General features: G+C 40.0%; 1 protein-coding gene across 1 annotated transcript in view; it reads left to right on the forward strand.

The window, feature by feature from the left end:
* Positions 1 to 24,655, forward strand: part of SH3RF3 (SH3 domain containing ring finger 3) — a 242,854-nt gene that overhangs the window by 93,232 nt on the left and 124,967 nt on the right. Inside the window, exon 4 of the mRNA XM_062487937.1 lies at positions 3,909 to 3,969. Within this exon, the coding sequence (XP_062343921.1) occupies positions 3,909 to 3,969 (61 nt within the window). The remainder of the gene's footprint in view (positions 1 to 3,908; positions 3,970 to 24,655) is intronic.

Genomic DNA, 24,655 nt, shown 5'->3' on the forward strand with positions numbered 1-24,655 from the left:
AAATCCTAAGCAGCAGCCCGAGGGCCACCAGGCACCCACTGACATGGAGTTTTTTCAATCTGCCCTTTGGGGATGTAGGAGGAACAACAGTAAAACCACCATAATAATAGAGCCACCAGAAACTCCTAATGTTTGCTCAGTCCAGCCTCTGCTTCCAGATGAGCCTAAGATGTTTTCCTTTCTATTTTTATTTAATTATTTTTTTCTTGGTTCTCAATGTTTCCAGAAATTACTTTATCCTTTTTTCATAAGCCATCAATTCACACTGGGATCTGAGACACTGAGGGAACGGAGGATCTGATGCCAAAATGTTAACAGATTTAAGGTTTCAAGAGGCAAGTCACAGAAAATAACTCATTTGTTCAGGCATTCAGAGCAAATATTTAGAAATTTCTTCAGAAATAATTCCCATTTCTCAAAGCCAAAAGGCAAAAAGCAGTTTTTTCTGGATGTATTGAGACTCGTACGGGTAACTAAGAATAACCTGGAGAGCAGGAAAGGAAAAAGCAATCTGCACTGAATTTCTAGAAGATCTACCTTACACATAAAGTATAGTAGGATGCATTGTGCCTAGGCAAAAGGACCAGGATTATTGGGACTCGGGGAAAAAAAAGTTAGGGCCTTTCTTGACTGGATAAGTTTACACTAAAGTGAATGAAATGCCAGAATCAGGAAGTGGAAAGCTGAAGGCTTTGGATATAGTCTTCATCATATATCTCTTAGGTTAGGAAACGCTGGTTACTAGGCCTAATCGAAAAATATTTGCTCTGCTGGAAAGGTGTGATGAGAAAGAGAAACATTTAACATTAACATTAACGTTAACATTAACATTAACGTTAACATTAACATTAACATCAAACAGGAAATCAACATATTCCTTTATTTTCCGTAACAGCTGAAATTTTTGTTGGTTTAAATCTTACTGCGCTAACTGTAGTCTGTCAAAAGTATTTGAAATAAAGTGTTTAAACTTTTGTTTTGATTGGTGCAATTACATTTATTTAATCAAGTTAAGCCTGATTTGCGCAGATGCAAATGACAGCTGAACCACTCACATTCTGTCTTTTTATACATTCAGCACCAGCTCTGGGGGGGATGCATGAGTGACTGTTTTATTGATCAGTATACAATGGGAGCAAACTTCAAGCACTCTTAGACAAAAATAGCAAAAGAGCAAACCTAATCAACTGACTTTTATGCAAAAGTTGTTTATGGTCTTTCTCAGTTTGGAATAAGAGTGGGTGGAATTGAGAAAAGCTCGGTGAAGTTACACTAAATCCAGCACACAGCTTGTGCACTATTTGTGAACGGTCTAGGAGACTCTACAGAAAATGGACCTTTTGCAGTTCCCATCCTCTCCTGTGGTGTCCAGCTGTTGCTGACTGGTTGGAGCTGTGATCTGCTGACAAGGTGCACCTTGCACTTAGGTTCTGGGGACAGGGGCACCAGTGACAGGGTGTGGGCTGTCCCTAGAGCCCCATCATTTAGTGTACCCCTGCTCCTCCTGGCTCATGCAATCAGACAAATACCCATTACACTGTCCATGTATTGCACATGTAGACACTCACCATCAGAAGGGACTTCTTGCCATGCATGAAGGAAGCTGAGACACTTGGATGCTAGGTTAAGACAATGATTTATCATGGGTCTTTCCATTGACATTCGTATTTTCCTGGAGGAGCTGTTTGTTTTGGTGCAACTGAGTCCTGAAGAAAAACACAAATCCAAACCACTCTTCTCTGATAACATTGCACAAAAATATTCTGCTTCCAGATTGCATTAAATTTTTCCTTATACTAGTTTGGAATAAATATGGTTGAATCAATGCATGTATTGATGAAGCATTATTCTCTTACAGTTTGCAGCATTGGGGCCAGTTTCTCATGTATTTCCATCTTGAATTCCTTTGGCACTTCTGGATTAGCAAAGGCACACTCTTTGCCAGGTTCAGACCAAGTAGGATCCTGGTGCTGGGGTCTTTTTGTGCAATTAGTGCTGAGGTACTTTGAATTCGCCTTGCCGAACACAAGCTTATGTTAAAGCCTTAATGTGGTTTTGAGTATTGCTGCTTTATGGTTTTGGCATAGATTATGGTAGTTATTTTAGCAGTGTGGAGTGACAAAAAAATGATAGTTTAGGGCAGAAAAATAATGGAGCTACAATACTCTGTTGAAACTGCTATAGAAGTAGAGGTACTAGACAAGGTCTGACTGTTTGCACTGAAATCTGTCCAAACAAGCAGTTTGAGAGCTGCTGAGTGTCAGCTCTTCTGAGCAGTGGCAAACATGTGGTTTGGTCCTGTGGGCAGAACTGCAGGGTGACCCCAGGAGCAGGCTGAGGTGTGGGTTTGCTGCTGACTCAGAGGCAGAGGTGCCAGGAACATTTTGGGCAGCACGTTTGGTTTCATTTCAACATTTCCTGTTCAAAGACCGCACTGCCTCAATGTGCTTATGTTCTCAGATGTGATACAGTCACAGTCCAATGTAGCATGGCTCCAGGCAGTGAAAACTGTAACTGCTTTGCCAGTGAACGGGAAAGTATGTATAATGCACATGGTATCAGTGACTAGTGTTTTATTCATTAAAGGCATCCTGGTTTTGTACGGTTATGTCCTCAGCAGACCAGGCAGAACATACACTTTGAATTGTGGTCCAGAGGTTTAGTATATATTTAAGAAGATCTGATGTCATCTCCAACTGCGCAGAGTATTAAAATATTTTACAGCTGGTGCATGGTATATCAATAGCCATGTGTATGAAAATAATTCATACCATCATTTAGAGGCACTTGTACTCTACTGAGATGCTGATTAAGGGAAGAATACTTTACACACCCAGTGTCAGAGGTCATGACATTACTAAGATTTTGCTCATCAAGTCACTGGTCATGGAAAAGCTTTGCAGTGCTTCCCATTTCTTTCCCAACTGGTTCTGTTGTCAGTGGCAATACTTGACTGGACAATGGTAAGCATGCCTTTACTAAGTCAGGTTCACATATAAAAAAATATCTGGTCTCTCTCCATCCTAGCCTTTCTGCAAGCCTGAGTCTGCAATGTTATCAGATAAAATAGAGATGGAAAACTAGAAACTAAACAAAACAGAAAAACACAAATGCTTCCCAAAAATCCTCTTACTGGTGCTAGCATTTCTATTTCTATTTTCACTGTAAAAACAAATAAATGGAACTATTTGTGCTTTCCCTGTAAATTTTGGTGCAACTTTTCTTATGGTTCCCTTTTACTCTCCAACCACATCTAAGCTCTTGAAGCCCAGACTATTTTCTTGTTTAACCCTTTTATCTTTCCCTCCAGCCTTATTGGCCAGTATTTGTATAGCACGTTGCTAGCCATATGTGTAATTGTATCTTTTATGTTTCTTGATATCTGAGTGCTAAAGAAGGACTACACTATAGTTAAGTACTGTAAATATTATTATGATCAAATAGTAATACCTGGTTGAGGTCCCAGTCCTTTAGGTCCTGCCTGTGTTGCTGCTCCCTTGAGTAGTTCAGCCCATTTTAGTGGGATGAGTCCTGCTAGCAGAGCCAAACCTATGGCATGAGTGTGATGGTCTGATTCAGAGCATGCAAATAACCTTGTCACACCCTCACTGAGTCCCAAAGGAGCATTGCTCCTGAAAGAACTGATGGCATGCTGGTTCTGTGCATATAGAGGAGGGAGGAAATTTTTGTGGATTGTTTCTCCAGGTGCTGTTTCAGTTTGGGGAGAAAAAGACTTGAGGCAGAATTTCATGTATTGACGTGATTCCTTTTTTTGTAATGACCTACGTTCTTCCTTCCCCCAATCCACCAAGACAACCAGCCTTACATATTGTTCTCAACACTGAGGCATTTGAAGAAAATGTTTTTCTGACAGATCAGAAAGATAGATTGCATCTGTTTACTTTCAGTATGTCTTTAAGAGAAAATGCCTCAAGTGCCAGAGCAGGCTGTGGGAGGTCTCCTTCATTGGTTTTAATTAACGGTACTTTGCATCACTAAAATTGCGGAGCACTTTGTTCCACCTAAAATGGAATAAACTATCCTTAAGACAAAGTATTCATTTCCAAAAAGGAATTAAGAAATTAACACAAATTTTAATGGAAGTTATGAAAATCTATATTAAATTTAGATATTCTAACTTGACCGTGTAACAAAAGTCTGATGTTAGACTTGTAGATGGCAGCTCTGTGGACTGCCACTATATATATGCCTCTATATTTGCATTTAGGAATAATATTATCTCTTCTTGTTGTCATTTATAACTCCCCAGACTTCCTTCTTACTCCTCTCACCTGCCATTACCCTTGTGGCTGCTAATTGCTAAGAGTGTTTTTTTTCTCCCCACCCAGTTATTCTAATCCCCATTCCAGCTCTCAGTGGCTGAACAATGTCTCTTGGACATAACCTTTACATCCCCTCCTTAGAGGATGAAGTACAATTTTTCCTTTTACAATCCCCAGAAATGTACAGAGCAATTTTTGTGATGAACTGCTGAACAATTGCTTTCAGTTCACTTTTAGGGAGGGACATTGCTTTCAGGTTTTCAACGTGTAACCTCCACGTATCAAAATGACCTTTTCAGACACCGGAAAGCTCAACAAGATGTGAAAAGAAATCAAAGTGAAAACCCAGGAGTATGCCATAATGACACTTTAAAACTGGCCTCACTGCAGTACTCTTCAGGAAAAGCACATTAAGACTGGATCACCACACATCTTCAACATTTTGTAATCTTAAGTTACCTTAGTACTGAGTTGTTATTAACACATCAAATCACTGGTTGTGTCTGAACAGAAACACAAGAACTGCCTGTTAGAAAAATTCACAACTAAAATAGCTCTTTGGAAGGAAGCTGGCCAGTATATTTTGGGAAAATTAAAAGGAAGAAAATATTGTCATTTTTCTCTGGTATTTACTATCTGTTGACCTTTATGAGGGACCACCACACCTAGCTCTTGTTGCAGAGGCCCCCTTCATACAGTGAGGGGAGAGGAATAATCAGTTTCTGGAAGGCAGTTTGATTTCTGTGTCTTTTCAAGAGAAACCAAATCCACCTATCATTCTTCATTTTATCACCTTTCATTTGTCTAAATATGGAGAGAAAGGTGACTGCACTTTCAATTTGGGAGCCTCAAGTAGGTTTCTGAAGTCAGGAGGGATGATTCCAAGCCCATGTGCATAACTGTAGCTAGACCCCTTGCGTTTTTTTCCTTTTGACTGCTGAAGCTGTGAATCTATATATAGTTTACAATGACATATCTGTACTAATCTGCATAAATCTTCAGATAATGACATAAATGAAGTATCATTTATTCTCCAGCAGTCCTAAATGAACAAGCTGTGGTATCACAGGTTGATATAGTTTATAAAATGAGAATGGTTGAATACTATGTAAAATATAGACAGAGACATGGCAGTGTTTATACTAAGGAGAGCTCACCTGAGCAAGGCAGGAGTTGCAGGCTGCTTCTGAGTGAAGAGGTAAAAAGGTCTGTCTGATGTTTTGCCAAAGTATTTGCATTTGCACCTTTTTTTATTGTTTGTTCAGTCATCTCTGTTGGACAGGGCTCACTGTTCTCTCTGTGATTGGCAAAGCAAAGCTATTCTGAGCCTCCCGAAGACATCTGAATGTTTTTGCAGTGACAGGTTCAGTGGCCCTCTGGTGAGATCCAGAGTTTGGAGTTACTTTGGACTGACTTTTCTTGATAGAAAATTAGATTTCTGGTATGTTAATGCAAGCTAATCAGCAGCAAAGGAGAACCTACATGATTTTACAGACCTGGATCCTGACAATGAGCAGTATTTGAAAGAAACATACTTGGACAACCATATGTTGTTGAGATACTAAAAGAAGGAATGTGAGAAAAGGAGAAAAAATTAGAAATGTAATAAATATGATGAGATGATGGAAGCAAACCAGAAGATACACAGCCTGATAGAAATACCAGCCCTTTTTTAGATACCCACTGAAAAAAAATTACAGGAGAAACTTCCTCTTGTAGAGCATAAGAGAGAGCCACTGAAGAGATACTTGAGGGGTTACAGCTTGTGGAACTGAGGATTTAGTCTGCTGCTACGAGGTTCTTCAGTCATCCTAAAATTCAAGTAACACAGGCAGTGCTATGTTTAGGCAAATGAATAGAGAATTCAGCAATAAATCTGTCAGCTGTCTCCCTAGCATAAAAAAACTTGAATGAAACTGTAATATTGGAAAGGTTCCACCAATGGTTACTAACAATAGAGGAAGTTATTTGGGTAAATGTAGAATTATGCAAATTATAGAAGACTTCGGGCAAGGACATGGAGAAAAGCCAGTTTGATTTTCTTATATATAATTTCAAGTGAATGAGGGAAAAAACAGCGAAGTTAGGAGACCCAGGGTTTGGATAGATGATTGCCCTTCTGAGGTGAAATTGGAAGTTAAGGTTCTATGGAAAATTATGCACCACGTCCCACCCAGATCATAGAGTCCTATATGTACAAAGTGCAAGGAAAAAGAACTAGATAATTCATCAAAGGAGCCATAAAACAAAAGAGAGAGCAGTAAAGAGTTCAAACTCAGATTTTTTTTTGCAAAATAAAATGAGTCAATGTGATATAGAATGTCAGATAAAGAGATAATCTTAGTGTTAGAAATTGCATTAATACTTCAGACAAGCTGTAGGAATGAAACATTATCCCTGAAGAAAATATGCAATTATGGTATAAATGCTGTTTCTAGAAACGAATAGGTTGGTTTCTAACCCTGAAATATTAAGGTCATTGGTTTCTATCTTGCTTATGAAAGACAGAGAGGGCAGGAAAGGTGGGAAGAGGGTGGGGAGAATCTACAGTACAGTCTGCATAAAGTCAGAGCTGCCTGTTGCATGAATATTGATAATGTTGGGATCTTGAAAGCATGTGGGTCAATATTAATCAGCAGAGCCTCAGTGAACAGTGTGGTGGTGGATATCCTCAGATCACTCACAAGGTTAACAGAAAAGGTAAAATCTGTAAGGTGCTGCTTACATTTCTGTCTGTGTGACAGGGATGTAGGGCATCACAGTGGGAGACATGCTGCTTCCTGAAGACAATGCTAACACATTATTAAAGTTTGAATAAAAGATGGATGAGAATATCCTACCTCAGGAAGCAACTGCTTTCTAAAATTTTCATACAATGGATGAAGTAGTTTCACCTGAGTGACTGGTGAGTGCCCTGTGATCACAGCCTGGTTACAGTCACTATGGATATACAGGTGCCTGGCATTAAAGAACAAGTAATATATCTGCTTTGCTCCTTGGAAGGATCAATACACAATGCTGAGGAAAACTAGTAGCAAAATTAACTGTGGGAAAATCTTTTGCTATAAAAATGCAAAGAGTTTTTAAAATGGATTTTATTGGATGAGGAGATATAGATTCTCTCACAGAGTGGGACATTTTTTGTCTAAAAGCCCATTCTGTTTCAGGATTTTAAAAAAGGCAGTAATTAGAAATGAAGAAGCAATATTATAGCTAAATTTTAAAAAAAAGCTTAGGAGATGGTAATCAATAGAAGTTAGAAGTTACAAAGTGTAGATAACTGATGAAGGAAGCTAAAGACATCAGAGAAAAATCAATGGTTAATAGAACTGGGGACAGTAAAGATTATTTAAGTATGTTAGAAAAAAAAGATATCCTAGCAACAGTATAAGGTGTTACTTGATGGAGATGGCAAAACTGTTAATGATGCAGAAAAGAGAGTTCATCAATAAACATTAATGTTCTGTATATTTTCGGGGAAAAAGCAAGGTTACGTGTATGAAGCAGGTGATGATGGTAAAGTACTTTCCAGCTCAGTGGTGACAAAAAAATGATATAATGTGCCTTCTAGGTTAAGGCAGACTTACAAAGCAATTACTGTGACTTGCTGAACTGGCCCATTCATTAGGAATGCCTCCTAATTCAAAGAAACTATGTAAATTAAGGTAGTGAACAGAGGACATACCTCCTTATATGGGTGGAGTTTTAGGGTATTAACAATATTTTAGATGATGTAGGAGGTCATAGTTACTAGATTGCAAGACATTTAGGAAAGGACTGACTTCCAGACTCCATACTCAGTTCTTATGCTTAGTGTGTTTGTATCTTCTCGACTGCATCCTTTATGGAATGCAAGAGCAGCGGGAGGTGGACATGCTGTGAGTGAGGACCAGACTGGAGAAGCACAGCCTCTGACAACCTTACCTTGGTTCAGTTGTATGAGTGGAGATGGAAAAGGGCTTTGCTCCAGGTGTGGGAGATGTACCCATGGCCACATCAGAATAGTTAAGGGACCAGATTATTACTGATTATACTGAGAAGTTCTGTGAAGAATAAGATGACATAAAACTCTGAGATGGCATTATCAAAAGTTCTCAATTTTTGTCTTTTTCACCCATTGGTTTTCATAAGAACAATGGTTTCAACAGTAAATATATTGCATAACCTGATTAGTACCAATGCTCTTGTTTTGATAACATTTGGGAAAGTGAAATAGTGGTAGCAGAGATGAAAACTACTGGCAACAATCACTTTTCAGTGATAGATCTCTTCAACTTCTCATAATCGTCTGTACTTCACCACAGAACTATTGATATCATAGCACAGAGGGAAATTATCTCTCCTGGTTCTGAAGGTGACTCAAAAACTCAGTGGCTTTTGTTGTGTTTTATATAAAACAATGTCAGGACAAAAATAAAAACCTGTTAACAGCTGAGGTAAATTAACAGCGAGGAATGTTTATAATTTATGACCCTCCTGGGGGTTCCATGTTAGAAGAATTCTTTTGTGAGAAGAAAATTGTTCTTTTGCTGGGTCTTTTCATATCCTGCAGCAAACCATGAAGAATCAGCATTGGCTCCTCAGCTCCTCCTTCCCTTTGATACGGCTTTGCAGCCACCAAGACCTTATGGTTTTCTCTTCTGAAACTGTTTCCAGCAGAGCCTTTTTCCAGAGGGACACTGCATATTGCACACCTGTCTCACAGGTGCTCTGCTTTTGCTAACCCCACCCTTTGGAACTCAAGTTAACTTGTGAATTCTTGAGTCAAGACACCATCATGGTAATATTTGTTATAAAGTCTTCCAATTTTAGGTTTTTTGGTCTTCTTGTTTGGGAGTATTAGTGTGCAATTACAACATGTTCTGAAGCTCTGTCGTTCAGAGACAGCTTCTAAAAATTTATTTTTATGATTCTTTATCCATAACCGCTATTTATTACATATAAAGGAGGTAATTCAAGTGGTTATTTCAGGTAGCTCTCATTAACCTTAAACCCCCCCATTATAACTACATGTAGCTTAAATTTTTGGGGCTTTTCCCTTAACATGGCTTCCTTTCCTGTTATTTTGCACTCTTCTTTTTTGTAGGTATTTTTTGTATAAATCCATGCTCTGCCAATACAGAGAAGAATTTTCTGAGCAAGATTCAATTGTAATACCATTTATCTATGTATTGCTAAAGTAATTATGAAAAGGATTGCTACCTTTTATGTCTCCACAATCGAGTGTATCTTACCAGTGAATGAGTAATTTTCAAATTGTACAAATGTGTGGTCCGGAAGATTATTTCCCATATTGACATGCTATTTCAGTAATTTCTCTCCATATGGGTTTTCTTTTAAATGGGTATAGTTCTGATGAGTCTCAAGATCTCAGAAATGGGTAGACTTTTCACGTGGAGCTCTCTCATTTGCATGTCATGAGGTGATAGTAATGAGGGCAGTCATGAAATGCCAGTGTGACAGCTGTGGGTGACTGAGGAGGCTGGACAGGCACATGCCATTCCTTTGCAGCATGTACAGCATCTGCAGAGAAAATGAGCACAGGGCTAATAATACCTGTGATCTGAAATAAGACAAGCATTACCTATCGATTGACAAATCAAAATGACTCTGCTTGTGCGCCTGCTAATTTCATTCCCATGCATTTACAGTTAGACACAAATTATAAATCTGGGGTTTAGTTGTTTTTTTTTTTTTTCATTCTTTCATATTATATTGTGAACTCCACTAAAAGGTGATTTTATGCCTGGGATACAAACATGTGGGAAATTAACAGAGCTTGAGAAAGGCACTAAAACTCTGCCAGTGCATTAATTATCTGGCAAGTGTATCTAAAATCTGGTAAATCACCCATAACATCAGCAGATAGAAGAGGGATCCAGACTAAATTAGCAGCTAACATTTTAGATGTGATTCTTAGTTAGACACATAAGTAAGGAGAACAGTTTCTGTAATAATCATCGGAATTCTGCTGACAATTAGTCTCAAAAGAGATGATTCTGATTTCTGCAGCTCATCTTCTTTGACACACTACTCAGAATGTATGCAAAGTGCAAAACATAGAATGATTTGACTTTTCTCAGCAAATTGTACATCTGTTCAATAAAATGAAACCCTGCATTTTAGTGAACTTTCCTAAAAGAAAATTCAAACATCATAAAAAACTTCTGGAATATGCCATGTTTAAATGACACAGAATATATATTTGCTAGTAGAAGATAGCACTTAGATGAGATCTTTCCCAGTGACTTCATTTCAGTTATTTAACTTGCTTCAACTTACAGAGAAGTCATTGTAGTGGTTGAGTGACAGCATAATTTCCTTGGAGAGCACTGGATCCAGTGCAATTCTATGCAGAATTCTGAGTATACTCTGGATTGAAGTAAAAACCCAGGAGAAGTAACAATTAGACACAAATAATCCACTATAATACTACTGAAAATAAGAGAAAAACAGCAAATGTGTTTTACCTCGCAGTAATGGTCTTTTTATTTGAGTTTTCCACAGACTATTCTTCTCTAAGTGATATATTAGGAGATTTTTATTTACAGAAGAACATCTTTGGCTCTAGAAAAACAATTTTCTCTATATTTCTTTTAGTAAATGGAATTGTGCCCAGACACACTCTCAGTGAGAAAGCACTAGGCAATATATGGGTTTTTTCTTACAAAAGTGTACTGCAGTCAGGCTGGACTCTTCTGCCCTATGCCAAGGTTTAAACACTGGAATGTCTAAAGATAAGCCAACAGGGAAAAAAATCTCAGCAGTAATAATTTATTAAGAAAACTGTCCTCAGGCAACAGTGGGGAACATGTCAGTTTCTGGGAATATGGCACCTCCTTGCCTGGTTCCAGGTGGCTCCTGGTGGTGTTTCTTTTCCATGGGCTTGATGATGGAATGGAAGGGATTCTAACCATCACTCAGGTGGGTTGCCAAGAACAAGCATGGGTACCCATGATGACTGTCAGGCAGGTGCAAGGCCTTTTGCTGCATTTTGGCACATGCAGACAGGCAGGCAGGCTTGCCCCCACAGGCATCAGCAGTGGCCAGCATCCCTGGAAGAGGTGTGCTTGCAGGCAAACGTAAGTATCCTCTCTCTTGTTGCTTCTCTGCTGCTTCTTCATGAAGACAGTGGTGGTGAGGAGGTTTATTGGGATTTCTTGCTCAGGTTTTGGGAGGGGAGGAAACATAGCTGTTCACCAGGAACATACTGTGAATGTGGAGGGTGTGAGGCAGGCAAACTCTCTTATGCAGGCTAGCAGAGTTCATTGCACAGCCTTTAAATGCTCTATGAAAGGTGACTAAGAAAAATGAGCAATAGCTGCAGGAATACCTGCTCCTCAGGTAGGAAACTGGAGGTGAAGCACAGAGAGCTTGATAGGGCTGCTCCCTTTGTGAGCTTCAACTGGAACAGATACTGTGTTCAAGGCACTTGGACTCAGATACACAGAAATAAATGCAATTTTCCTTGTCTGAGTTCCTCTGGTGTTCGTGATGGAGACAAGGGTGAGGAGTTATAACAAATAATATTTCCATGGTGATGCTCAGCTGGCCATGAAATGGGAGCTGCTTCTCTATGGGGACTTGAGGATGATGCACAGAGCTGGCAAAGTACACTGTAGATATGGCCAGTGTTTCCCAGTTAAGGACTATAAGAGCTTTTGGTCTGTGCTGGCTGCCAGGGCCAGACTCATTTTAAAACCAGATATCTACCCTGAAATGCAGTCAGCAAACACTCCCTTATTTATAGTCACTTGCTAGTGGTAGAACTTCCAGAGGTATGTTCTTTTCCTTGTTTGAGACACATCTCCCAGAATACGATTAAATGCTTAATTGAAGTGCCTGTTTCTCTCCATTGCCTAGAGTGAAAGCCCCTACACTGCCAGAGAAGCCAGATGCCTGCTTTTCAGGGTGGATGAAATACGTCTGGTCTTCAGAATCTGCATTATGCTGAAAAGTCACCTTTTGTGATGATACCACAGCTGCTACAACTGTGAAGTTGGGTGATTTTAAAGGCTCGTTGAATCCCATTGTCATCCATTAATGAAGTAAAGGCTGAGTTCCTAGGTCTTAGAGTAGGGCTTTTCTAAGGAAGATTTTCTAAATTGGAAGAAAACATGATTTATCAACTTCTGGGTATTTCTGTTGCTATTACACTGGGGGTTCTTACTTACCAGTAAAAAAGTACTTGAAGTACTGAGTATGCCTTCCTTATATTAAAAACATTTTGTAGAATATTGGATGCTGAATATGGAAAACGCCCACTGAGAAGAGGATGGAGAACAACAGACATTTCTGTTTCACGGTGCCTGTGAGGAAAAAAAGGATGGTTTCATGTCAGAGTGAGAGTGAATTAGATGAAAATTTGAGTGAATTGACAGCTAATAACCACTGTACCCCACAGACTCCGAAATGCTTTGAGTTGAGTGAAACATTTTGTTTGACGTGGAATGAAAGAATTTATTTTGGTTTCAAACAAATTCAAATATTCTATGAAATAAGGAAAATTTGTATATGGAAGTAACTTCAAATGAGAAAATCAAAACCTTTCATTTTCAAAATGTCAAAATGAAGCCTTTCCATTTTTCACTGATTTCTTTTGTCTGAAGCTAACAATTCAGCAAATTTGATTCGAACTCATGAAATATTTATGTGATGATGAGTCTTCATTTTATTTCAATAAATAGCTTACAGTTAAAAACTATGCACAGCTTAAGCATTGCATCATGTTGTCCAGCCAGCCCTTTAACAGCACCAGGTTCCTCTCTCAGATATTTTAAAACCTGAATGGGGTCTGTTACAGACATTAATAAAAATGACAAATATGTATCTTTCTTCATAAAAATTATAGATTTGCTGTTAAAATGTAGAGTAAGATACCTTAACTCATTGTAAAAGACTTAAATTACAAAAATGGGTGAAATAAATAATTGAAATGATGGGGAATGGCACATAAAACTTAATCCATTTACTGATAACTGAGTATTTTTAAAATCTGCTTCTGAGATTATTTCTTTACAGCTTTTTCTGCAGTTTCACTGTGTATGTCCTTTGATTTGATCCTGGCTTGCTACAGTTCTTCCACCACAGTTTCACCAAAGGCGCTGGGGAAACACTTAGCACATAAATTGCAAATATATATGCATGACTTGCCCTCAATTTACATGATTATTGCAGCAAATATAAACCTGGCATAAGGCAAGACAACAACCTATTGATAAGGCTGATTGAGGCAGGCTTGGGTGCCTAACTCTTTTTGGACAGTGTCTTGATTTATGCTGTAAATAATCAGGGTAGGGTTTTGTCTTGAAGCCTTTGTGTGGGAGTTAAATGGGATGTCCTAACCTTTGAACTATCTTTGGGCTCCAGTTCAGAGGGATGGCACTGTGTTCAGTGTCACAGAAAACATGAAAGGGACTCTAAGGAACAGGAAGAGTGATGCAGTACACCCTTTTTGCAGTTGATTTTTTCTTGAGGATCCTTCTCACGTTTCTTTTTGCTGATAGGTTTCAACTTTTTTTTTTTTTTTTGTGAAGCATTTTCAGAAAAAGATTGGCAGAACCTACACACATACAAAATTTATAAGTAGCAAAGGATATTTTCAGGAGGGTGAGAAGAGGCACTGTTAACATAATACCCGCTGGTTTTGTTTGTACATGCATAGGCATATACAGAAAGAGGAAATGTTGTTTGTTCATAGCATAGGTGGAGTGCTCTAATTATGTGGAAACTTTAGGTTATGGTTGGAAGGCAGATTTAATACCTAATGCAATTAAAGAAATAGAATCTACAGAGATTGGAAGATGATAGTAAAGTAATTGGAGAACCTTCTCTCTTTACTAAAATGTTTACACAAAAAGAGTGTTTGTGTTAAATATAACATGTTCTTGATGAGTGTAATCCTACTTTTTTGGGGACAGTTTGAAGGAGTTCCTTCGTATATGTCTGCCACATCATTCTGTGTACTGAGGAGTAAACCTCAGTGGTTCTGTGGTTTCTGATAAATTGTATTGCAGCCATGGCTTTGGTTTTTTCATTTTCACTTCTGGCTCCTTTAATATCCTAGGAATTCCAGCTTTACAGTATTAAAAATGAGCACAAATAGAAAGCAGCTACAAGTCTCAATGCATATTGTTCTTGGACTTTACAAGTGGCATAAACATGCAGACAGAATTCACTCATCCCGTAATTGGAGCAAGAAAAAAGCAAGGTACACAAGTAACTCCTCTCCACTCATGGATAAGGTCTGAGCTGGGGGGAGGGATGGCGAAGCATGGAAGGTAGATACATGGAGCAAAGCTTTCTGAACTTGGCATGTCTCTTGGTCCTCCTGTGGACTGATGAGATCTGTCAAATGTGGATGTAAATCTCTCATGTCACACCTTGCTATCGAGTGCAAATTGAGTCTTATGTGAGGGTGGCTAAAATAAACCAGTGGTTAGTAGGTGTATTAAACAGTCTTTGGGTTCCATATCACATCTGTGGAAGACAAACATACAAATGCTTTCTTTGGAATTAAAGCATGTGCAGCTGATAGTCTTCAAAGTTTCATTGTGGTGGCTTGCTTTTTTTTTTCCTTTAGAAATGTAAAGCTATAATCAGCTGGAGTAGTAGGTCACAGGGTTTCCTTTCCATGGAGGAGGAGAAGGGTGATAAAAATACTTTTTAGTCACAGAGAATGTTATCATGCAGCATGAATGGGGACTGGATCTCGTTTAGCCTTTCTCTGCAGACTCTCTGAGCTGTGCTTTACAGAAGAACACATTAGAATTTATGAAAGTTTCATTACTGGATTTGTCAGGCAACATTTGTCTGTTGTGGAAAAGACAAACCTGCTTAAATTCTGAAGATTAAAAGGCATGTCTCCTTACTCTTAGGTGACAGACCTTTGTGTCTGCAGCCTGCCTGAGGTAACAGACTCAAGCCTCACTTCTGAAGTTAGCTATGGATTTCCTGCTGGCAGTGGGAAAACAGGGCTGAGGTCTCCTACATAGGGGTGCATTGCCTGATGCATATTCCCTGCATCAGTAGGGGCTGCCTACCATAGAATGCAGAACCCTGAGTTTTAGCCTTCCTTGCCTTTTTTTCACACAACCGAAGATGTTGCCTGCTGCAACAGTGTAAGAAATGCAGTAGCTTGAGGTCTCAGCTCTGTGGCAGATGTCTCTTGCTCCCCTGGCTTTGGAGATGCCTCCCTAAATAAACCCAGAGTATTAATTCTCAGGCGGCAGTCTGACAGGAAGTTTTGGGGTATCATTCAGAGGGCCTGGTGCAGCAAAATTGTCCAAGGCTTAGCCCCAGTGCTCAAATCTTAGCCCTCAAAGGCAAAGTGTCCCTAAATGTCAGTGCATACATTAGGATGCCCCAGAGAGTTGGAGGAACTCCAGTAGCTCACAAAATAGGTTCTGAAGGGTCACCTGGTAAAGGAAAAACTCACCAATTTTTACCTTGCTTAGAAAATAATGTATGTCAAAAATGAGATAAAATCTTGTCTTTGCTCAGCAGCTGACATTTTGAAATGAGGTCTTTCATTCTCTTGGGGAAAAAAAGCAAGGTTTGCAAGAGGAGTTGTGGAGAGATCTGCCTCTAAGTGACAACCATGGCAGAGTGCTGAGGCAGCTTGAACTCCTGAAGAAATTTAGGAGGCTACGCTTAATGCAGGGGATATGAACACAACTTCCAGTAATTCAGCTCCTGTTGTATTCCCTCTCAAAGTGATACTGAAGCGATGAGGGGGTCAAAGCAGGAAGATGGGACACACTGAAGGACTGAGGAACAGGAAAAAGGCACACATTTTCCCCATTTTCCCACGTCTACTTCCAGATGTTTGAAAAGTTCCATCATGCTCCCATATGATCATGCCTCTACTCTCTGTGAGACATGTGGTATAGGTCCACTAAGTATTTGGGAACCTCCCACTAGAGATCATTCTGTGGGCACACAGGATTAGGCCCATATGAGATTTCTGCACCATTTGGAAGATGGCATTTGAGCTAAATGTATTGTATTTAGCCTCTCTTGAGACTGCAGGGTGTTGTTCCCCTGCAGTGCAATGATGTCTGCAGTGGCTACACTCTGCAGCTCTGCAGCCTGAGCCCACCAGCAAAACTGGGTCCCAGGATGGCTGCAGACCAGTGAATCCTTTGTACATCCTCCTGACATGATCACTGGGTTTGTATGCTCAAGCCATCAGCTAAATGTGTCAATCAGGAAAAGAGCGTAGGATACAAGTGAGGGCAAGCTTTATTTTAAAACATGTAGGTTGGCTGTGGTTAGATCACTGGGGAAGCCTGTGGCTTGTCCACATTTAATGTTAAGTCAGGCTTAAAATCACTTCAGTTAAAACAAGTTAGCTAACACATCTGCAGATGGAAACACTTTTCCTTTTCTGATGTGTATAGAGGAAAGTTTATTGTTTGCAGTAGTGAATAATGCTTTGCTACTTATTCTTACAATTCTGCCTATTCTTACAATAAGAAGTAACACCTGATAACTGGGTTATCACATCCCTGTGAGGCACTAGCACTCAGACATCCCTGTGATGAGCAAGTTAATAATTGCAACAAAGCAAAACTGAAATCAGTACACCAAAACCCTCGAATGGACTAATTGCACTTGCCTCCCCATATGGGACATTCACTTAAGAGTTGGACTCAATGATCTTTGTGGGTCTCTTCCAACTCAGAATATTCTCTGTGGGTGAGTGTGGTGTATGTGTATATGAAAGAGACAAGGCTGGAGGAAAAACAGGTGTTCCATCAGGAAGGTGGGGACCATCTCCTTTGGCAGCCACACAGACACAGATGGCTTTTGGCAAGTATGAACCTGGCCAGGTGCACCAGGTCTGCCCAGCTGGCACCAGCCTCCTGGGAATGGTCCTCTGCTCTGCGTGGGGGACCATCCCCAGGAGGGAGCTGGTGTGCAAAAGGATAGCTGCAATCTTCTGCAGCTGCCATTTTTATGGTGTATTTTGAGATGGCTGTTTTCAGGTTGGATCTCTTGGGTGATCAGTACAGCTTGGCAGCACTGCAAAACCTAGAGGGGCAGCAACTGGCAGTGCAAGGGGGCAGTGGTGGTTGGGGGTCAGCAGAGTGAGGCTGTGGGTCAGCAGAGTGAGCTTCTGCAGCCAGCACTACACCAAAGGTGTTCTTCAGTGGCTCCTATCTCTTCTTCTGTCTCACTCTGTAATAAACAGTACAGGCATTAGAGAAGTTATGTTGTCTAAGTCAAGAAATTACTAGGGTTTTCCAATCAATTAAGCAAAGCGTGTGTTAAACAGCTTATCTGGGGTATTGAATTGCCTTTCTTAGCCTTTCTTTTTTAAAGGACTTGATATATCTCCAACACAACAAAAAGAAAAGGCCTAGCAACACAAAGCAAAAAGGTATTGGGAAGCTGGAAGCCAGTAAGCATATATAAGAACTCTCACCAGTTTTAATTACCTCTGTGCCATAGTGATGAGAAATTTGGGAAAGCTTTGAAATTTCACCATGAAAGCCTATCTATTTCTTAATGCACTGGCTGCCCAGACAGGGGTACCATTTTATCTAGTCAGATTTACACAGACAGTGTTTATATTAGTATCTTCAGGTGGTACACTGAAAATCTTACTTCCCAGAGAGTAGTGAGATCTTTTCTTGCTATCATCTTACTTATACCATTGCTTGCCTTGTTTTTGTTCTCAGGAATATACTTCATATGTTTTTTATTTCTTTGTTTTCCCCTTCCTAACTGTTTGATTTGTGTTGGCAGCACACAATTCTTATTTTCAGGTTACACAATTTTTGACTGGGGAAACTCTGGTTTCAGGAGGCTAAGACAACATGAAAAAAAAAGTACTGAAAATAAAAATGCATGTCATACCAACTTATGTGTACAGCATTCAAAGCTTGAAAACTAAACCAGTGCATGCACAGAGTCAACAATTGGGTCAGCTGTTTCAGGGCTGATGTCTGCTGGAGCAAAAATGGGTTATTCTTGAGATGGGCATTGTCTAACCACATCCTCGGGACCTCTGCCCCTCCAGCCAAGGTGTCATGAGAATTTAGCAGGGGGCTCAAAAAAGTCCAGGGTCTTCTGTAAAGCAGGAAAGTAGGCCAGGGTGTTTCTGGTGCTGCAGTCCAGGAGTGAGGCTGTGTTACTGATGTACACAGAGTCCCAAGATCCTGCAAGTTTTTTTGTGTGCAACACTTCTGGGCACTTGTCAGGGTGCTGATAGCCAGCTCTTTTGTTGCATTTAAATATAGTTAGACTGAGCTGCCCCTGAAGGTACCCTGTTAACTGCAAGCATATATTGTATGGTTGGGAGATGCTGTGGTGACTGCTTCACCTTTTAAGTGAGGCTGCTTATAAACCCTTCATAATTTTTTTTTTGTATTTGTTAAAAGTAGTTTGCAGCATCTCCATAGCTCAGGGCAGTTGTGTTTCCATCTGTTCTGCCTGCTGTAAGTTGTCAGTTCTTGATTTGGCACTGTGGAGAAAAACTGGCATATGATAAAGAGGAAGCAGGATCCATGTTGATTGACAGAATATTTTCTGAGTGGGAAAGTGCAGTGAACTCAGGCATAAAAAGGGACAATCCAAAAGATATTTATCTCTAGGGATCTAAATTATATTATAAAGTATACAAACAAAGATCTGGTTTCTGTCTAGATGCCATGGGCTCTACACATTCTTATGCTATTCTTTAAGATAGATGGTAGCTAAAGGAATGAATAAGTGAAAAAATCTTTGTTGATAAATTCCCTGGGAATTCATTATAATTCTGTTTTGAGCCTTTGCATGCATTCCTGGAAGCATCACGTGTCACATTACCCTTATGTGTAGTTGTGAAAATGTGGAATTTAAACACAGTTTGTCCAAGATAATTTTATAGGCTGTTGTAATTGTACTGTTGAACCAGTATGTGCTGGAAGGTGCTCATTCCTTACTCAGGACATTTTGTTTTGTTTTTTTTTTTTTTCTTCTGGTCCTTAGTTTAGGTAAACATTATATAAGGTAGGTGGTAGGTAGGTAGGTAAGCAGGTAGGTAAGTAGGTAGGTAAGTAGGTAGGTAGGTAGGTAGAGAAACCTTTGGGATGAAGAAGCAGATGGTCCAAAGCTATAAGGAAGTTTAATGGCTTAGTGCTTTACTGGGCTTCTGGAAGCTGTAATGCCTGTACATGGCAAAACAGATGGTGTTTACAGTGGTGTGGCACTGTAAAAGTGACTGGCACTTCGGCATGCAAAGCTTGGGATATGGCATTTTTGCCTCTAAACTTTGTCTTTGGATACATTGGTGAACTTGCCATGGACTTACCAAGGGCATAAAGAAAATTATTCAGACTGGCAAATGGCAGTGTTTTTGTTTGTGTCGATGCCATCCTGGCTCATGGAAAACTCTTTGAATTGTTGTTAAATCACATTGTAGCAAAATAATTTTCATAAGGCCATGAGTGATTTTCTGACCCACTGTAAAAAGTGGAAAGGTGAAAACTAAAATCATTTAGTCCATTTAACATCACTGAGAGGCCATAAGCAGGGAATGCACTCTGAACCGATACAGATGGCACACTGCTCTTGTCTTGTCTTCATAGATTGAGAAAAGAACCTCTTAGAAACAATCATTGTCTCTCCTTTCCCCCTGCCCTGCCCTTAGTGTTAGTTTCTGCTGGAGTGGTCACTGCAAACACACTGGGAGCTCAGCACTACCAGTCCTGCTGAACACTGAATCAATGTCGCTTCTGAGGGATTTGGAGAGTGGACACAATCAGCCTCTGTCCTACATGATAAACAAAAGGGACCCAATTGGGAGGATGAATAGAAAGCTATGATGTCCAGGCTTGTCCTAGCCTTATTCTTTTTTACGGCCATCTGCATCTGGTCACCCTTCAGGAGTTTTTAAAAAGTTGCCTGGGATTTTATTTGGTGTTTTAGTTGACTGACAGACCTTTATTTACCTCTCCTGGAGGTCTTACACTGAATGTTCATTCCTTGCCCTCTATCATATGGCTCTCTGCTTGGTCATGTTGTCCAGGCTGGCAGGTTTCCCCATGGGAAGAAGACAGTAAACTTGGTGTTCCTCTTTCTGTCCATCACCTTTCTCCTGAATCTCCTGGTTCTCAGGAGCGGTCTTCACCTGCTCCTAGGAAAGACACAGGGATTTGCAGTGCTGTCGACATGGAGAGTGATCACCTAAGAGTGCCACTCTCCCTCCAGCTGGACCTTTCACTCTGCTGGCACCAGCTTTGCTGACACTGGCTTTGCTTCTCACTTTTGGGTTGTGTTTGCATGACAGCTGAGCCAGTGCACTCATCTGGACCACTCACCCGAAGCAAAGCCAGCAGTTTTCCACTGGGATTCAAGCTCTCAGTTCCTCACTAAGATGGGTACAGAGGAATCAAGGGTTAAAGGAGAGGTAGAGCAGATGAGGAGGAAGGGGACTGTCCCTGGCCACAACAGTGAGCAGGTTTGAGGGGGGTGATCCTCCCCCTCTACTCCACTCTTGAGAGACCACGCCTGGAGTGCTGCATGCAGCTCCGGGAGCCCTGACATAAGGATGTGGACATGGACCTGTTGAAGTGAGTCCAGAGGAGGGCCATGAAGGTGATCAGAAGGGTGGAACACCTCTCCTATCAGGACAGGTTGAGACAGTTGAGGGTGTTCAGACTGGAGAAGGCTCCGGGGAGACCTTATAGCACCTTCCTGTACCTGAAGGGAGCCCACAGGAAATCTGGAGAGGGGCTCCTCACAAGGGCATGTAGTGACAGGACAAGGGGGTAAGGGCTTTGAACTGAAAGAGGGCAGGTTTAGATTAGATACTAGGAAGCAATTCTTTACTGTGAGAGTGGTGAGGCACTGGTGCAGGGTGCGCAGAGAAGCTGTGGATGCCCCATCCTTGGAAGTGTTCAAGGCCAGGCTGGATGGGGTTCTGAGCAACCTGGTCTAGTGGAAGGTAGTTTTCTAAAAGTCCAGGAATTAATTTTAGGAATAGAATGGAAATATCCATATTCATAAGCAAAGCACTGGCCTGAATTTGTGCCCAAATTTAATCAGAACCAAGCCCATGTTTCTAAAATGAAATACCTTTACAGTAGAGAGGAAATACCATAATGTCCCAGTATTCACTGACTCATTACATTCTAGCTCAGCTTTGTATACTGAAAAAATTCAAAGTGTTTGACATAGACTTAAATAAACATTTACCCTTCCGTTGTTGCATCCAAGTAGAGCCCAAGGCAGTACTTGAGACTTATCCATTCATAACTGTGAGAGGAATGTGGGACCTTTGTTCAGAGTCATTCCAGCTTGATCAGCTGTGGTTTGTAATGCTAGGAATAAAAAAGGGTTTTATTTTAAAAGAAAATTTGCTTTCAGGTTTTTACCTCCCAAAATACCAAAATGTTTCTATCATTCTATCTTTTTTTTTTTTCAGGGTTTTTAAGCTTAGTAATGTGAAAACCAAACTAGTATCTCAGATAGACATGAACTTGTACATGAGCTTTTCTGTCACAACCCAAAGTGCAGCTTGTTCATGTTCATTTAAAATTCCTGAAGTATAAGAAATTCAGATTGTGCTACATGCTTGCATATATGCAAGTCATGTTTTGCCAAGAGGAAAGGAGATTTCCCTCACCACTGTATAGCTGAATAAAAAAAAACAACAAAAAATCCTCTGTAATTTCTAAATTAGAAACTTTGGTGAGTTGGAGGAGTTAGAGAGTGCTAGGCATACAGTGTGCCCCAGGGAAAACAACATTTTTTTGTCGTGAGCTTTTGCTGCACTCTTAGAGAAGAGAGCTGGGGAAAGAGAGAGGCTTGTTTATGGTTGCACTGAGCTAATACAGTTATTGGGGAACACTGTATTACCTACACAGAAAGTACTGCTGAGGATATTTAAGTTCCCTCATAATGTTTGTTGATGCTTTCAGACTTTAACAAAGTTGTGAATAATTTCTGGAAACAGATCTCCCATGTTTCTCACAACTGTGCTAATTTCTTTATCTAATATTTAAAGCTATCTCCCCCATTGATTTTGAGGGTAGATTTTAACTTCTTAAAATACCTTCCTGCATGCATATTTGTGCAGAGAGTGCTTTATCAATTTTTAATCTGAAAGGATTTTTAGAGGTCTTTACTTCTGCTAAGAAGTTTGAAAATATAAAGGACAGAAATTAACTTTAGTTAACTTCACCAGAAGCTTCACCAGAAGCATGGTCTGTCTGTGTACCTTAGAACAGAGAAAGGTTAGAGAAAATTAGATGCTGGAATATAGATTTCGCTTGGGTAAAAAAAAAAGGTGTTTAAAATATATATCAATATACTAAGATCTTTAAAGTGAGCAATTAAAATGCAGTTTACTTCACATAACTCCTGCAACTGCCTGTGCATCAGTATTAGAAGCAGAACAGAAAATACTTAATTTTTATTTTTAAGAAATCCTAAAGAGGCCTTTTACATTGTATTATAGAACACTGTCAGATAAAACCTCATAACTTAAACACTGAGACATTAAATTAAGCTTTTAATAGTGGTTTTTTTTCAGAAATCAGATGGTATTTAGAATCCTGCAAAACAGAAAAAATACATTTTTGCATGGAAAAGGAAGGTGCAGATGCCTGATATTTATTTTTTTTCTGGAACAGTGAACTAGATGGGTTCAAATTTTGGCTTGCAAAATCAACTCTTTCGACTATTGTTTCAATTCAGTTTTAACTGTGGAAAAGACATACTAAATTTATAGTCCTCTACTCATTGTATTTGCTTCTCAGGTTATGCTCTCCTACTAACCCTAGGTACCTCCATATCCTTTTTCAAGTTGGATTAATGTTTCCCTCAGTGTGCCATTGAGAGCTAATAAGCAAACCTCTCCATGAGCAGCCAAACTGACAATGCCTGCTTTCCAATGGATGCCTGTCTCTTGGTTGATTGACTTTTAACTGAATTAAGCTGCAGCTGCGATGCGTGTGTGCATCCCTTAGCAGGCTCTCCAGCCAAAGCTGTTCCCCCATGAGGTTGCTCTGTTTAGAAATACATGGTCCAACTGAAGCTTTTCCACTAGGCAAGAACTCAGAAAGACTGTTGTTCTCTTTTCCTTCCTCTTTCCAGCTCTCCTGGTTGGGGTGGATTCAGCCCCATCTCCTCTGCATGGCTGTCGTGTTACCTTGTTACTCTATTCTGCTGCCTCAGGTTTGGCTGAAGGTGCCCAGCAGGCTCCAAGTCCCTAGGGCAGCTGAAGAAGCAGGCAATGTCTAGCATCACATAATCTTAAAAAACTGGGTTAAAAACTGGGGGGGAAAAAAAATCAAATTGGGTTGGGGAAGTATTGGAAATAGTTTGTGTTTTGATTTTTCTTCCTGAGAATGGGTGCTTTATGTGACTTAAGCACTGTTTGCCAACCCAGTGGAGAAGACAAAGACCATGACAGCAGGAACAGGAAGATGTCCATGTCTGCTCAATTCACGGCAAGTTTACACCCCAGCTAGGACTATGCCTTAAGCATCAGCATGGCTGCTCTCAACCATTAGTCCTGAAGGTGTCTTTTATGAAGTATTAAATATACTCACCAGAGCAGAAAGACTATTTATCCTGCCCGTAGTAGAGCTGGGAAGGGAGCAATGTGGATTCCTGCTTCAGTGAGCATGTGCTTTATAGAGAAGTGGAACTGTTCCAGTACATAAGCAAATAAATAAATAAATAGCATCCACCTCCTGTGTGCTCAGAGCTATCCAGAGACAGGGGAGATGTGAACTTGGGCCATCTGATTTTCAAACACGTGTTCTGCTCTGGAGCAATCTAACCCTCCGTCTCTTTCCATTCTGGAAATGATACCCAATTTCCTCCCTGAATATAGCCTTTTTCTGAAGTATGCCACAAATAAATTTACAAACTACATATCTGATCCTAAAATGGTACATGTACTTGTTGGAATTTCTCCACAGCCTCACTCTCAAGAGAAGAATGTATATTTTTATGCACATATATATAAGCCTCCTTGATTGTGGTAGGTTTTCTTCCTTTTAAAATCCTTTTGAACCAAGTTAATATGTAGTTATTATATACCATTTCAGGACACATTTTTCCCTGCTCTTTTGAGAAGAAATTTTTAAATGTTAGCATTAATGGCATTCAAGTTTTATAATGTGCATGGTTAATTCATTGCTGAACACGCCCTGGATTTCAGAAGTGATTTACACAAGACTTTAGAAATAGGAACTTCCTACTGACTAAAAAAATTAATGTAGTGGCACAGCAAATATGTAGCTATTAGGCATAGAATCACAGAATTAAACAATAGTTTGAGTTAGAAGGGACTCAAAAGACCATCTAACTCCAAATCCCCTGCCACAGGCAAGGAACTTCCACTAGACCAGGTTGCTCAGAGCCTCATCCAT

The sequence above is a fragment of the Cinclus cinclus genome, chromosome 2 (assembly GCF_963662255.1).
Source record: "Cinclus cinclus chromosome 2, bCinCin1.1, whole genome shotgun sequence".
Taxonomy (NCBI): Eukaryota; Metazoa; Chordata; class Aves; order Passeriformes; family Cinclidae; genus Cinclus; species Cinclus cinclus.